Source organism: Diplotaxodon limnothrissa, linkage group LG15 (genome assembly GCF_057381915.1).
Source record: "Diplotaxodon limnothrissa isolate DT_005_m linkage group LG15, D_limnothrissa_male_GT1.1, whole genome shotgun sequence".
Taxonomy (NCBI): domain Eukaryota; kingdom Metazoa; phylum Chordata; class Actinopteri; order Cichliformes; family Cichlidae; genus Diplotaxodon; species Diplotaxodon limnothrissa.
The window spans coordinates 36,632,647-36,649,968 of NC_140610.1; the positions used below are offsets into that span (position 1 = coordinate 36,632,647).

The 17,322-nt window shown below is 40.1% G+C and overlaps 1 protein-coding gene across 1 annotated transcript; it reads left to right on the forward strand.

Moving 5' to 3' along the window:
• Positions 1-1,030: 1,030 nt before the first annotated feature.
• slc5a5 (solute carrier family 5 member 5) lies at positions 1,031-12,839 on the forward strand. The gene is made up of 15 exons (XM_085372246.1): positions 1,031-1,396; positions 1,997-2,062; positions 2,241-2,292; positions 3,051-3,118; positions 6,833-6,987; positions 7,102-7,242; positions 8,307-8,436; positions 8,806-8,894; positions 9,238-9,350; positions 9,449-9,519; positions 9,890-9,976; positions 10,623-10,825; positions 10,942-11,039; positions 11,191-11,276; positions 12,735-12,839. The coding sequence occupies exons 1-15, from the start codon at positions 1,031-1,033 to the stop codon at positions 12,837-12,839; spliced, it is 1,830 nt and encodes a 609-aa protein (XP_085228372.1).
• The last annotated feature ends 4,483 nt before the right edge of the window (positions 12,840-17,322 follow it).

A 17,322-nucleotide genomic window follows, 5' to 3' on the forward strand; every position in this document is an offset into this window, starting at 1 on the left:
CAGCCGAGTCCGACATCTTCCGCTTTAGAATACGACTATGCAGCAAACTGGCGTGAAATGACGTGCACCTGCACTACAGCGATGTTAAATCAGCAGAGTTTACTTCTACGTTTAGAAGATAAATTATTGAAATTAAATAATGATATTCAGCGGGTTTAATTATTTTACAATGTAACACGCACTTTGTAAGTAACTGTAATTAAAATACCTAAAAATGAACAGTAATTAGTTACTCTACTTTTTCAGTGGAAAAGTAATTTAATTACAGAAACGCGTTACTTAGTAACGCATTACACCCAACACTGTATATATATATATATATATATATATATATGTGTGTGTGTGTGTGTGTGTGTGTGTGTGTGTGGTGGGGATGCTGTCGCATTGTAAACAGTGTAAGACTTAAGACTGGTTAAAATGATTTCACAACATGTTAAAAACAAGTCTAAGCACAGCAAACTGCATGTGGTTTCCTGTTTTATTTCACGTTCATGCAAGAGGGTGACACATGAAACACTTATCTGACTTTGATCATCCTATACTCTGCTACGACAGGGGCCAGGTCCTGCACAGCTTGCATTTCTGTTAGGGCTAATAGAGAATTCACACCTGTGGCCAATTTAGAATTACCAATTATGCCCGGCCCACTAACTGCAAGTGTTAGACTGTAGGAGGAAACCAGACTACCTGGAGAAATCCCAAGCAGACACACAGAAACACATGACAAACACAAAAGCTCTACAGTGAAAGGCAGCAGCCAGATTATGAATTTGAACGTAGGAAACTTCTTGCTGTGAGGTAACAGCGCTGCCACCATGCTGCCCAAATCAGTTTTCAAAAATGTTGCATTTAGTTGACTTTAAGAATTCTCACAGTGTTTATATTTAAAATACATTAATATGAATTTAAAATGACTTTTTCAAACTTCAGGAGTTGTTTGGTTACTAATTGGATGTAATTCCCGCTGACAGATTCACCAAACATCCTGACTGTGGAGAAATCTAGAGGGCTGAGATTATCAAACTCAATAATGGAAGGCCAGTCTGCTAGTGAGCCATCCGGACCAGGTTTTGTTTTGGCTGACTATGCAGTCTTTGCTGCCATGTTATTGGTTTCTGTGGCGATAGGACTTTTCCAGGCCCTGAAGAAAAGGCCAAGAGAAGCAACTGCTGACGACTTCTTCACTGGGGGCCGGAGCTTGCCAGCGATTCCTGTTGGCTTGTCTCTCTGTGCCAGCTTCATGTCAGCAGTCCAGGTTCTGGGTGTTCCTTCTGAAGGTTTTCGCTATGGCTTCAAATTCCTCTACATGTGCCTCGGACAAAGCATCAACTCCTTGCTGACAGCTTACCTGTTCCTGCCGGTTTTCTTTCGACTGGGCATCACCAGCACCAATCAGGTTCTAATGACCTAATAGTCATTGCCTCATTTATTTTATGAAGGAAATGAGTATATTTCAGTCTTCTGAATTGTTTTAATTCATTCATGATGCACATAATTATATTTAGATGATTCTATGTAACATAATTCTGCGAAACCCTTTCACACTAAGATAAATTGCTATGGAAATATCCCTTGCATGTCACATGTCTATATAACAAACTTTCATTGTGAATTGCAAATTTTGTATGTTTTTTTTTTTTAAATTAAATCACATATTTCTTATATTTCATATGACCTCATTGCAATGATTAACAAATAAAAATTAACAAATTCAAAAGTTTATAAATATGCATTACATTGTGCAATTATCAAAGTAACAGGAGCAATAATTTTATTTGCCACTGATGATTGAGTGGCTGCTAATTTTAGAACAATATAATAAAAATAGTTTGATTTGAGGATTTTTATTAACGAAACATGACAATGTATTTATCAACAGCGAAGTAATAGAATTTATCTGACCAAGTGTTGAAAGGTGCCTGTAGTCCTTCAAACATGGTGAATATAGGGGGTGAAGAAGGATGAGGTTATAACACCGACCATCTGCCTGTCACAGTATCTGAGGATGAGATTTGGCAGAGGGATGCAGCTGCTGGGGAGCATTCAGTTTCTCGTTGCCACGGTAAGACAGACAATGTAATGTTCTCTGTTGGATTGAAGAATTTGGAGCTCACAAAGACGTTTTTTATTTTCAAATTCTTCTCATATTTATTCATCTTCAGGCAAACCTAGTGGCTTCAATCCTTTAACCCAGTGTTTATCACCTTTTTGCTGCTTTGCTTGAATTTCCTCTCTCACAGCTGCTTTACACAGGGATTGTCATCTACGCGCCAGCTTTAATTCTGAATCAAGGTAGGTGAGGTCTAAACATGGTCCTCTGTTTTCATAGGATATTTTCATTTATTTGACACTTTGTCATACTGGAGAACACGTGTGTATTTATAGCACCAGACGTTTTGCTCCTTATCAGTGTTGACTCAGCTAAACCGTTTATTTCTGAGAAGAGGATGTGTGGAATAAATTTAAGGGAAATATGTGTTACAAAAATGAATGTTTAAACAGTGATAAGAAATATCTGAACAGTGATAGGAAAGGGTGACATTAAACCTGACACTAAGACCTGCTGCACTGACTTTTTATGAAACTTTTTAATTAAGTATCTTTGCTCAAAACTCAAGAAGGCAAATTTAATTACTGTATGTATGATATTTAGTACCGTCTTTTAGTACTTTAGTTCTTTAGTACTGTCTTCTTTCTCTCTCCCCGGTCGTGGGAGATGGCCCCGCCCCTCCCTGAGCCTGGTTCTGCCGGAGGTTTCTTCCTGTTAAAAGGGAGTTTTTCCTTCCCACTGTTGCCAAAGTGCTTGCTCATATGATTGTTGGGTTTTTCTCTGTATGTATTATTGTAGGGTCTACCTTACAATATAAAGCGCCTTGAGGCAACTGTTGTTGTGATTTGGCGCTGTATAAATAAAATAACTTGAATTGAATTAGTACCAGAAATAATTTTTACTTTTTTACCATAAATTTGTGGATGGTTTTCACACATTATTAATGACTGGTTCTTGTAGTTTACAAATAAAGCTGTTGTTTCATTCACTGTTTTTGTAGCTACTGGACTCAACATATGGGCATCCCTATTTTCTACTGGGCTCATCTGCACCTTGTACACCACACTGGTAAGAAGACTGCTTTAATATTCTCATCAAACAAGTAAGCATGCAGCATCAGACCACCACCTGTTTCAGAGTTCAGTGTTCATTTAAAAATGCCTTGTTGGCTCATTTGTGCAGGATGTATTTCAAAATAAGATGCCTAAACAAAAATAAAATGTAAACTAAGTTGTCTAGATAAAACTAGCAGATTATTTTGGTTTTGGGGGATGTTTTTTCTCGTGGTAGATGTCTTTTAACCTCAGACTTCTCTGAGAATAAAAATGCTGTTACTGTATATCTAACACAGAGCAGTAAACTTAAATCAGAGATTAAAACACAAACATTCAGCTGACATCGTGTTTCAGGTTTTGTATTAAGTTTTAACTCCGTACATGTTGCCCCCCTGGTGTGACAGGTGCCTGGGAGGGGTGCGATCCTAGATCCTGCAGCTGTGTATTGAAATAAAGAGGCACAGATCATGAACTTGTTTACGTTTCAACTGCAGGATTTATTCTGCTCATCAACAGGGGAACAAATCATTAATCGCCTCTCATAAGACCCAGCAATTCTTTGTAACGTGTGGCATAACAGCTGTCAGCGCATTGTCAAAAGTACAGGAATAACCTTGCCGAGTATACATTAACCATCATAAATATAGATAACATTGGCTCGCAGTGACCAGGTTGCCTCAGCCTTTGTTCCGGTGTTCCAGATCAACTGGCGTTTAGATCAACTGGCGTTGGTCGAACAGATGTGTGGCAGTCTTGCGTTTCAGGAGCTCCTACCGACAAACCAGCAAAAAAACGCCAAATGTGTCATCTGTGACACTTGTGAGGTTGTCTCAAACACACTCCGTCAGTCTTGATGCTGTTGAACAACAAAATGTTTAAAAATGTGGCGAGTTTACCTGGTGATATCCTCATGCGCGACGCGATCGCGAAAACAGCAAACAAGTAACACCACGCCGTTGTTGTTCACAGGACAGCAAGAGTAAACGATCGGGAGACCCTTGTCGTCGTTATCGTTCCACTCGCACGGTTTATTTCACCGAATTCAGCGTTTTTGCTCCACAACTAAAGCGAGCAGTTTGCTCTGTGCACCAACATGGAGTCGAGTCAACCAGCGCCACCTCTGGCCAAGTGCCACAGCCTACAGCCAGATCAACTGGTGACACACATCTGCAGCACGTTTGAATTCGTGTCATGCACATTTGTACCTTTCAATTGTGTGTTTGTGCGTCATGCAAATAAACCTTTGAAATGAATGAAATGATATCATGTATTTATTATCAGCCTACATTTGTACAAAATGCCAAATGACATACACATAGTCATAAGAATCACCATCCTGATATCAACACTTATGCCCATAAGAAAAATGTCGTGAACAAATATATGACACACCAATATTTCACCAGTGTTGTAACTCACATGTCGCCAGCATAGTCTGCCTGTGTCTCCCCTCTGCAAACGCACATTTCAGAGTTGGATGTGATATACAGTCTGCATAAGTGTGGTCAATCCCATAACGATCCGTAAGGGGATGGCAGCTACGCTGAATGTACAGCAGTCACACAGTGATCAGCAATAAACAGTCCCCAAAACTTGCATATAATCCCCAATGTGGAGCCCATCTACTGACTACCACATAGCAGCTGGACCAGTCCCCAATGCAGGTCAGTCCACTGCTGCCACCTGTGGCCAAGTACCATAGCCTACCACTAGATTAACTTGTGACACACATCTGCACCTGCTGCTATGATCACATTGAGTAAAGGCTGAGTGGCTGCACTCACACGTGGTGCATCTAAATCTACCCACAAATATGTTGAAAGATGCAATGCCAGCAATGTGGATTGTCAACACTGACAACAATCAGTAAGCAAAGACAACAGGGATCATTTGTTTCTGTTTATTTAGCACCCACAACATTTGTAGTCGCCTTCTGCACAGGGGAAGTCCACACACACCGTGTGGTACCACTTTCCACAGAAGGTGCAATCTGCAAGATTGAATGAGATTGTCAGGGTCATTGTCTGACTGTTTATTACTAATCACTGTGTAACTGCTGTACATTCACAGTAACTGCCATCTCCTTATAAATGTTTATTAGATTGACCACACTTATGCAGACTGTATATCACAACCAACTCTAACATGTTTGTTTGCAGAGGGAAGACACAGACAGACTACGCTAACGACATGTGATGTTACAACACTGGTGAAATATTAGTGTGTTCACGACATTTTTCGTATGGGCAAAAGTATTGATATCAGGATGGTGATTCTTATGACTATGTGTATGTCATTTGGCATTTTGTACAAATGTAGGCTGATAATAAATACATGATATCATTTCATTCATTTCAAAGGTTTATTTGCATGACGCACAAACACACAATTGAAAGGTACAAATGTGCATGACACGAATTCAAACGTGCTGCAGATGTGTGTCACCAGTTGATCTGGCTGTAGGCTGTGGCACTTGGCCAGAGGTGGCGCTGGTTGACTCGACTCCATGTTGGTGCACAGAGCAAACTGCTCGCTTTAGTTGTGGAGCAAAAACGCTGAATTCGGTGAAATAAACCGTGCGAGTGGAACGATAACGACGACAAGGGTCTCCCGATCGTTTACTCTTGCTGTCCTGTGAACAACAACGGCGTGGTGTTACTTGTTTGCTGTTTTCGCGATCGCGTCGCGCATGAGGATATCACCAGGTAAACTCGCCACATTTTTAAACATTTTGTTGTTCAACAGCATCAAGACTGACGGAGTGTGTTTGAGACAACCTCACAAGTGTCACAGGTGACACATTTGGCGTTTTTTTGCTGGTTTGTCGGTAGGAGCTCCTGAAACGCAAGACTGCCACACATCTGTTCGACCAACGCCAGTTGATCTAAACGCCAGTTGATCTGGAACACCGGTTACACATACATATCACTGCATCAAGAAATACAATGTACTGTAACTCACAGCCCGTAAATAGCAAATAACCATTCGTATACAGCACATGAGCAGCTATGCAAGCATTAATTACAGCCTTTGCATCCTGTCTTACTTCAACAAGACATATAGAGAACACACAACTGAGAACGTGCCTTAGCATCGCTACGGTACTTGAGGCTCACTTCCCCCGCTAGCCAGTCCATTAGCCTAGCACGATCACGTTCACATCACGATCTCATTCAAAACACAATACTTAAACAGTACTTAACTTATAACGGTATACTTTCATTCACGAGTTCACAACAGTCTTATTGCTTCTACTGTGTTACCTATTAGTCATTTTGAGGACTAGTAACCCACCTGTGTATTGAAATAAAGAGGGACAGATCATGAACTTGTTTACGTTTCAACTGCAGGATTTATTCTGCAGATTTGCCTCCCAGGGGGGTTTACGCTCCTCCTGGCCGCTATGCGCCACCTAGTGGTATTTTTTAAGTAATGCCATGGAAGATGTAAAGTGTAATTAGAAAATACTGATTTAACACTGAACGATATAACAAAGACCAAAATATAACTGGGGTGTTCCCTTTATTTCCTTGTATGAAGACATAAACTGAACTAACATCCCCATAAGTCTTTTTATCTCTTAATTTTTTTAACTATTAGTGTAATCCAGATTTACCAGCCACACATTTCAACTTAACACATATGTTAACCTTTTACATACACAAAGTTATTAAGGTGCAAACATTTGTCTCATGCTCTGTTTCTGTCTCCTCTCATCTCTGTATAGGGTGGAATAAAAGCTGTGATCTGGACTGATGTATTCCAGATCATTGTCATGTTGTTGGGCTTTGTGGCCATTTACATCCATGGCACAGTCCTGGTTGGTGGTCCGGCACAAGTACTGAGGATTGCAAACAATGGATCACGCATTAATTTTAATGAGTAAAAAACATTTTTAATTATGAATGTCTTTATAAATGTACATTAGTGTGCGACTACATCTTGATACAAAAAGACTGAACAAGTCACTGCAAATGCTACTTGGATCTTCCACAGTTTTAGCTTTGACCCACGGCATCGCTACACATTCTGGAGCCTCTCTGTTGGGGGTGCATTGGTTTGGCTGTCCATGTACGGAGTGAACCAAGCACAAGTCCAGCGATACATCTCCTGTCGATCAGAGAGAGCGGCCCAGTGGTGAGTGAACACCTACATGCTGAAACAGACAGACTATGACACAAGCATAGTATCCATGAAATCTGATTATGTTTCAGTTATAATAGCTGAAACGTAACCAACCACTGAAAAGCCATGCGACAAGACAAGGAAGAGGTCAGAGTTTCAAATAATAAGGTCAGCATGTGTTTAACTAACCCCATGAGCCAAGAGCTCAGGCTTCAGACTGGCTCTGCATGATGTCAGTCAGAGGGGATGTCCCCAACATGGTTGTCTCACACACACAGATTAACAAAATGGACCTGTAGCCTAAAAGTTGCCAGTCTGAGGCCAGTTTACTGTTGGTGCTATGGGCTGACCATAGATGCTATTGTAGCCATGTATACATTGTCTCAAAATATGTTGCATCAAACATTGTTGTGGCTCTACAGTTTGCATCATTACTCTGCTGTCGTTCATCTTTTTAAATGTGCTATTCTCTGACTGCTTTTGTGCCATTTCCCTGTTTCTGATTTTTCAAAACTCTCCAACTTTGGACTGAATAGCCTCGTCTTCTAAAATCCTCATGAAAGCTCTGACATCTTTGTTTATCTAATGGTTTAAAATAGCTTTAATAAGAAGACTTTTGTCATTTAATTATGGATGCAAGGTAGATTGTTTCACAGTGACTCCCTCAGGACAGTATCATTATTTTCCAGGTGTCTGCTATTGTGGTCCTCATTCATGTTTTCTCAAAGTGAGAGGACTGTCCAGGTCTGATAGTTCAGGCACTAGTTCTTCTTAATAGGCACTTGATATTATAAAGCATTGTTGTCCTACAGACATTACATATCCATCGATTTGGGTTTTTTAATTATGATATTTGCATGTACATATACTGATTACACTTAAGAAGGAATGTGTTATTATGACAATGAACATCTCCATATATTAACCAGCAATTCTTTGTAATGTAAATTTACTTCCAAGCATAGATGGATATCTAATTCAAGTTTTAGATTAAAATTTATAATAACAGTTTTTCACTTTTCCCACACCAGTAAGTAGGAAGTGGAAACAGTCATCATGTTTGGTTTCATTTTCAGGGCACTGTTTGTGAACCAAGTGGGTCTGTGCCTCATTGTGAGCAGTGCAGCAACCTGTGGCATCGTCATGTTTGCTTTTTACAACACGTGTGATCCACTGAAGTCTGGGAGGATTTCTAAACCTGACCTGGTAATCAGATTACTTTCATTTTGTACTGAGCAACGAAATATTTAATGAGTCAGTTTTAAGATGTTTCTTGAGATGCAGACATTTGTTCTTAGCTAAACTCATTTTATTGTTAAATTAGGCTAATGGCTAAATGGAATATTTTACTTAGTTGCATATTGAGGTATACAGTAAATATCCATATTGTACAAGGAAAAAAACAAACAAACAAATACGGACATTTCTATTATCTCAGCAGGGCCTTTATGTGGCCAAGACTGAATACCACTAATAACTAGTGTGTTTTGGTATGCTCGTATGTTACATGCCAGTATGTACCTGTTTATTGTTGGGGGTTTTTTGGTTTTTTTACTCTTTATGCATCTGATGAAGCTTATGCCGTACTTTGTGCTGGACATATTCCAAAATTACCCGGGCTTCCCAGGTCTTTTCCTCGCCTGTGCATACAGCGGGACTTTGAGGTATCCAAATCTACGTTTCTTTAAACCTTACCTGAAGCAGGTATGTCCCTCACATTACAAGGAGCCAGCATAAATAACTTCGCTTGAGACATTTCGTAACTTGTGTGATGGTTTAAGGCTATTTGAGGTTTAAAGACAGAAAACTCTTCAGTCTTCAAGTGAATGTGAGGAAATATCAGACTAAACTACATATCCTCTGTTAACATCTAACATTCATCATATGCATGTTACATCTTTTACATACTGTATACATATATATTACACATTTTTATGCACAAGAAAGAACCATCAAATAATGAGCTGCCGCTATGAGATTAATGTTAATCAAGCCTCTTTTTAACAGTACGGCTTCCACAAGCATCAATGCCATGGCTGCGGTGACGATTGAGGATATCCTGCACCCCTATCTGCTTCACATGACACAGAAGAAACTGATGCTGGTTTCCAGAGGACTGTGTAGGCTGACTATACCACTTACTGCTGTAATGTTTTAGTCCCAGATTCTTAGAATAAGTCATATTCGGCAATAATGCATTTTGAACCTTTTCTCTAAGCACTCCTGTATGGTGGTGGTTGTATCTTGGTGGCTGCACTCTCCTCCCTAGTGAACTGGGGAGTTCTTCAGGTAACAATATCATAATCAATCATTTTACCAAAGATTTTTGCAATTTTTAACAAAAATGATAAAACAATAGTTGTTGTTATACAACTATTGTTGTTGTCATACATGAAACCCAGATAATGTTGGAAGACTGTGTAAAAGTTGCAGTTTCAGATATGCCACACACAGCAGGAGGTATTTTGAAACTTCAGAAATGTTAGATGCACTTTTCTCACATGGGCACCGTAATTCAGGCATGCAGTGCATATGTAAGAGATATAAGACAGTTACATTTTTGACCTGAATAACTAATTACAGATAAGATTTATACTATACTCTGTAACAAAGTTTTTTGGGTTGATTTTCGAACGTACCATTTATCTTCCCTCTTTAGGGATCATTTACTGTCATGGGTGTGGTCAGCGGCCCATTACTTGGAGTGTTTATTTTGGGAATATTTTTCCCAGCAGCAAACAGACTGGTGAGTGACTGGTAAAGAAATGATCTACAAATACTTCCAAGAAGCACATGTACTTAGATTAAATTCACAGGTAAAAGCCAAACGACTTAAACAATGGCCTGAATTGTATTCTCTTTAATCTAAAAATATCAGGAGAATGTCTCAAACTAAATTGCATAATACTCGATGGAAATTTTGAAACGTATTTCTTGAAAATATAACAATTATTAACTTGAATGTTTGCCATGTATTAATGTAGACATCTATCTTATCTATTAAGGAAGACTTGGGTGTTAGTCACAGATCCATGATGAATCTGTGTTACTGTTAACACCACTCCTTTGTTCGGACACGTCACATAAAACATTTTAAAGCAGTAACTTTGTGAGCTCTAGTTTAATAGTGAAACAGTTAAAAAGCAGTTCACACTCATCGCTCTTGACACAGCACCTTGATATTGTTCTGTTAGCCAGACAACTTTCCCTGGAAATTTATCAGTGCACATATTTACTTTCTGAATTCCTTACATTTAAGGAGGTCCCACTTACGTGGAGTGTGTGTTACCTCACATGGGCCATTACTGTTTTTCACAGCGACACTGTGCTACAGGTAAACATTTTAGAAACCAGCTGGCCATGGATGCTCATTTGCTTTATCTGTGTTTCAGGGGGCATTCACGGGGATATTAGCTGGCTTCCTTGTCTCTATGTGGCTAGCTGTAGGTTCAACTCTGTATCCACCCAGTGAGGAGACCATGGGTGTCCTGCCCAGCTTAGCAGGTTCCTGTGAATCCATAAACACCACCCAGAGTAGCATAGCTATCGAAGACCAGCACTCTGTCTCCACCCGGCTTCACCCCAATAACCAGGGGTCAGTGAGTTCAGTGAGGCTTAAACGTACATGCTAGTTTATAATAATAATAATAATGATAATAATAATAATAATAGTAATAATAATAGTTGTTATCCTGTTTTTCCCAAAACTAGGGGCCTGTTAAACTTCTACTCCATGTCCTACCTCTACTTCGGTGCCATGGCAACTAGTTCAGTTGTACTTGTCGGTGTAATTGTGAGCTACGCAACAGGTAAAAAGCTGTTATTGTGTTTGTAAAACTGCTGATTCACAGTGCTTTTATTTGATTTCAAGATAATAAAAGTGCACACGCTTCAGATATGCCAAAGCAATCAAACAGTGCATTTAAAACATATTACGCCATTCTTTTTCTCTCAACACAGGCCCAACAAAGAGGGAGAACATTAAAGAAGGTTTGTTATGGTGGGACCTGAAAAAGAAGAAAGTGGAGGGTTCCCCTAAAAACAGAGTAAGTCCTGTATGACTGTCCTGCACAGTCAATGACTGTACTTTCCATAGTCCTTGTGCACAACCAGGACTATGGACTGTGCACAGCAGCCCTAAATACTGTTAGAACACGTGAAGGGGGCTCAAAGGATATTTTTTCCCACTCAGATGTCAGTTATGTTTACATGTATTACATTTGTCTTATTTCCATGGGAAAATGTACAAAAGAAAATGAATTTATTAATTAATCTGTTTTAAAAGGTAATTATTGCTTTATAACTCAACACGTGACTTCAAAGTGGAATATGGAATATGGTGTTAGTGTAAACACAGAAATTATGATCAGTCTGTTAAAGATTTCTTGTCCAAGAAGTTTTCACTTTCCCTTATTTTAAGTGTGTACTCATCAGCCATTTTGTTAGCTACACCTTGGAAGTACTAGGTCAGTTTTTTTTTTGTTTTGTTTTTTATCACAGTAGCCTTAATTCTTTATGACACAGATTCAATAAAGTGTTGGAAACATTCCTCAGAAATTTTGGTCCATATTGATGTGACAGCATCACACAGCTGCTGCAGATTATTCGCTGCAAATCTTCCCTTCCACCACATCCCAAAGGTGCTTTATTCTATGTTTATAACAGTAGAGGCCATTGGAGTACAGTGAACTCACTGTCACATTCAAGAAATCAGTGTGATCAGCAACGATACTCTGGCTGGCTGTGGGGATTAGACGTTGCTCTGTTGGTAATAAGTGGCCCAAAACATGACAAGAATATTCTTGTCCTTACACCATTACACGCCAAGTCTGAACTGTCAGTACAAAGCAGGATGAATCCATTCTTTCATGTTGTTTACACCAAATTCTGATCCTAAAATCTGAACGTTGCAGAATGTTGTTCTTAATCTTCTATTGCCTAAGCTTGGTGGGCAAATTTACAGGCTGTTTCCTGTTCTATGCTGACAGGAATAGAGGTATTCATTGTGGTCTTCTCCTGCTGTGTTGTGCTTTGAAAGATGCTCTTCTGCAAATCTTAGTTGTAGCAACTGATATTTGCGTTGCTGTCACTTTCCTATCAGCTGAAAGCAGCCAGCCATTCTCCTTTGACCTCTGACATCATCAAAGCATTTTCCCCCAGGGAACTGGGGGAACTCTTTCTCAGACCATTGTCTGTAAACTTTGGAGCTTGTTGTGTGGGGAAAATCCCAGCAAATCAGTAGTTTCTGAAATACACCACCTGACACTACAACATTTTTCTTTCCTATTCTGATGCTTGTTTTGAATTTTAGCAGGTCGTCTTAACTGTGCTTACATTCCTAAATGCATTGAGCTGCTGCTACCTGATTGATTATACATTAGTTAAAAGCAGTTGAATAGGTGTAACAAAGTTAGTGCATAAAGAAGGCATTATTGTAGATTTGTGTCAGTCTCTTGCTTTATTTTTAAACTTTTTCTCTAACTGTGGTTCTGTTTTGTTTTCAGGAGGGAGACAAAGTGTCAGAAGAACTACAGTGTGTGTCTTTGATGACAATGAACAAGCAGGATGCAGGGGAAGGGGAAGGAGACCAAAGAGACAGCAGAAAATAAAGTCACTGCACAGTCTATAGCTGTTAGAAGACTACTGATCCCACTGGAACACATCACGGTGCTATCTTCTCTCTATCGGCACTAATAAATTTAGGTGTTGTTTTCATTTTCAAAGTGTTTCTCTCTATATATTTTGGTTCTAAGTCTGCCTCATATTTTAAGTTACACCTGTGCCAAGAAACTATAAGTGCAGACTATCAGAGGTGATGAAAGGCTCTTTCATGGGAACTCTCATTCTGGTATGTTCCATATTCCTAACAATGCACACCTGCACTTCAACCAGCATTAACCGACATGTGGGCAGGTACACGGGATATGCTTAAACTGTAATTCAACCCTTGCTTCCTCATTCAGCAATCATTTAACATCTGCTCGAATGAGCCTAAAACTTCCTCCTAAAGAATGAGGGGATTTTTCCCTTTAATAATGTACCAGTTATGACTTTCTACTTAACTGTGGACTGCAGGTGTACCTCTAAATAAACAAAGATCAATGGCTCAGTGGCTAAGATCAATTTTACACAATTATACAAAAAGACATCTGAGAAATAAAAAGAAAACCTTCGAAGCAAAAGTAACCCCATGTGTGTAAACAAGAAAAATAAAGGGGTAAAACAAGCTATTGTTCAGTTCAGTCCCCTCAGAGGTTGGAGTTCAGCTTTATTTCATTATGCTGCACTTGTTTTCTGCTGCCATGCAACATTACAAACACACCCCATTAGCACAACACAGAACACCCTCTTTGTACTGTCAGTTTCACACTTCACCCTAAATACACAGCAGATAAAACAAAATTCTACACCACAACACCTGTGACTGCATTCACACCTAAAGTCTCCTGACAGAAAGTGAACTGTTATTGCTGGGTATTTATTGGGTCGTGGTATTGACACGAACAGTGATATTTATTGTGAGATGTGTCCCTCTGGAATCTTGCGTGCAATAAATATACAACTAAATGAATAAACTTTAGTCTCAAAAATGAGACGAATGTAAGAAACAGGCTGAAGAGGATTGTTTTGTGTATGATGACCCCTGCTGATCATTTACAGTCACTAAAAAAATGCAGAAAAGCAAAACCACCCACACACACGCATGACTGCATCCATCATGGCTGCCAACTACACACAAATAAATGAGAACGAAAGTGCTTATAACACAGTAATTTCATTTATTGCATTTTAAATCAACCTTTCATCCATGGTGGCCTTACAAAAGTAAACATATTTCGTCACACTCCGATAAGCTGGCAGGAATGACTGTGGAGTTCAGTCTTTAAAGCGGTGAGGTTGTGCTTCCGTGCACGTTTGTCCTGAATCCCTCAAACGCCTCCATGTTGTCGCATGAGCTACTGGGTTTCTTCACCACTCATCGGCGGCCCTGTTAGAGTCCTCGTCGGCTACAGCACAGTCCAGGCGCTGCACACCGGGAAGCGCCAGGTCCCGTTCGTTAAGCTTTTCCAGAAACGACGAAAGGAGTCGTTTATTCAAATGGTCCGTCAGCGTCCTTTCCTCTTCGACCCGCTCCTTGGCCACGTTTCTATCCGGCTCCGCTTCCTCGGTTTCGGTATCCGCGCCAGGCTGCTGCGGAGGGCCGGACCGGTGGTTCAAGGACAAGACGTTCGACTGCTCGCCTTCCCCGGGCTCCTGCTCTGTCCAGCTCCCGCCGTCCGCCCCCGATTCGGTCTCCATCCGTGATATTAAAGTGGTCTGCAGGGCGGCATTCTCCAGCTCTTTCAGGCGCTTACTGTGGAGGCCGCAGGCTGGAAGTTCATTGCCAGACGAGTTCTTGTTATGATGGGCCTCGCCGGTCTGCTCCATCATGCTCTGCGTCTCTTTCTTCTTCTGGGGGTTTAGCGGCCAGCTAGCGTCTTTGAATCTCACTACTGCCCTCTTCTGGAAGAGGCTTGCTCTAATCTCAGATTGGTTCCCTCCACTGCACTGTCCTGAATGCCCTTGCTGATACACGTTTTCTATCTTTTTTGGTGTTTCACTAAAGACTAAAGTGATGTTTGATTAGATTTTCAGCATGTTAAACTTTAGTCAGAAGAAGAAAAATATTACACATCCACAGATAATGATAACGCACCCTGCAGAAAAAACAAACAATCTGTCTGTCGGTATGCACATCAGTGAGGACCTCTCTTGGACCACCAACACAGCATCACTGGCCAAGAAAGCACTCCCACTCCCCTCCCTGCAAGACATTTACACCACTCGCCTCACCCGCAAAGCCATCACAATTGTCAGCGATGCAACCCACCCCGCGCACTGTCTGTTCAGCCTCCTGCCCTCTGGAAAGAGATACAGAAGTCTCCGCTCCCACACTACCAGGCTCACCAACAGCTTCATCCACCAGGCTGTGAGACTGCTGAACTCTCTTCCCTCCCGGCTCCCAGCCAGCAGAATCACCAGATTGGCAGAAGTATAGGAAGACAGATTGGATTCTACCCCTCCCACGCACACTCTCCAACAAGGAAACACTCTCTGAACCATCCATCCATCCATTCGCTTCCGCTTATCCTTTTCAGGGTCGCGGGGGGCACTGGAGCCTATCCCAGCTGTCATAGGGCGAGAGGCAGGGTACACCCTGGACAGGTCGCCAGTCTGTCGCAGGGCTAACACACAGGGACAGACAACCATTCGCACTCACATTCACACCTAGTGGCAATTTGGATTATCCAATTAACCTATCCCCACAAGTTGCATGTCTTTGGACGGTGGGAGGAAGCCGGAGTACCCGGAGAGAACCCACGCAAACACGGGGAGAACATGCAAACTCCACACAGAAAGACCCCGGCCTGATGGTGGAATTGAACTCAGGACCTTCTTGCTGTGCGGCAACAGTGCTAACCACCGTGCCACCGTGCTGCCACTCTCTGAACCAAGAACTGGAAAACATTCCTGACTGGAAACAACTACCTCTGCATTGCAATTGCACACACACCTGCTGCTATATATTTTTAGTATTTCTTTTAGCACTATTTATATTATTATATTACTATTTATTATCTTATTGTTAGGGCTGTTTTTGTTGTGCATCTGCACCTTATTGTTGTCAATGTCTACGCATGGGACAGTGTGAAACGTAATTTCAATTCCTTTGTATGGCAAGTACATTTGAAGAAATTGACAAATAAAAGTATTCTATTCTATTTACTATTTTACACCTTTTATCATGGACGAAACAGGAAATTCTTTTCCTATATAAAGATAATTCAGGGTTTAGATGTTTACCTAAATGTCTTTACAATGACAGAAAGGGGAGTTTCGCTGGTTTCACTTGGTTCACTTACAATCAAAGTTAGCTGCACATGTCCCACAATGAAAAATCAGTTTGACATCCCTGCTCTACACACTTCACACAAATGCAGGAAAAATGCACTCTTCCACATTTCAATAAGACTTTTTATTCAAATGATAATTCTGAAGCATTTTATTTGACTTTTTCCATCTTGTGCTGCTTTACGTTCAACTAAAGATGCAAATACTGTGCTTTCCACTTTATATTTGAAAGTTTAGTTTAGGTTTCTACAGATATAATGTAAAAATCCAATGACTACAGTTATGTAGCCTAAACTATGGGGGGTGCTTCCCAGTCCAATCTGTCGTTTTTACTAACCACAATGTTCTTTTCTTTGCCAAATGATTAACACTTCTCTCCAGTGCCTGTTTCCATATACCTTTTATTCAAAAACTTTTAATTGGGTATTAATAGTTGCTTTTAACCAAAGTATTTCTTTGATATATTTTTAATACACCCACCTTTTTATGTTTTTGGCAAATGATTTGGTATTAACATGCAAATTATCTGCTTTGTTTTATGTTTTGGGACAGTGTGTAAAATGTAGAATTCAATGATTTTGGAAATCTCATAAGCCCACATTTTATTCACAATAGAACATAGAAAGTTTCCATTTATTTCTTTATTTTTTACAGTTGTGCCACAATGGCACACAACTACACTGTATAGAGTGGAATTGTGGATTTGACATCAACCTGAAATGCACACCTCAGATGTCCCTACAGTTCTTGGACATAATATCAAGGCTTAGGGTTGAATGACAACAGCATATAATAAATATGGCCCCTTGAAAGTAACACATCCTGTCTTGTTTTCTCCCATCTACTCGAATGTTTCTAACCCATGAACAGAAAAATCCTGAAACGTTTCAATGATGATTTTGGTTTCTTTGAATTATTGTAGAACACTCTTAAAATCCTGCTCACTGGTAACAATCCTATTGCCCACAGAGCAGAGTATAAATATAAAACTTCTTCACATTTTAAACCAATAATCTATGTGAATATTTTTTCTGATACCCTGTGATTGTTTCTTGTTTATACATTCCTCTTTTAGTTTGGTTTTTTTCATTTTCTTCCCAGTCACTGTGTTGGTTAGTTCCTGTGCAACCTTTGCAAACAGCGAGGGAAACATAAATTTTATAAGTGTAAAAAAAAAAAAAGATAATAAAAGTATAGAAA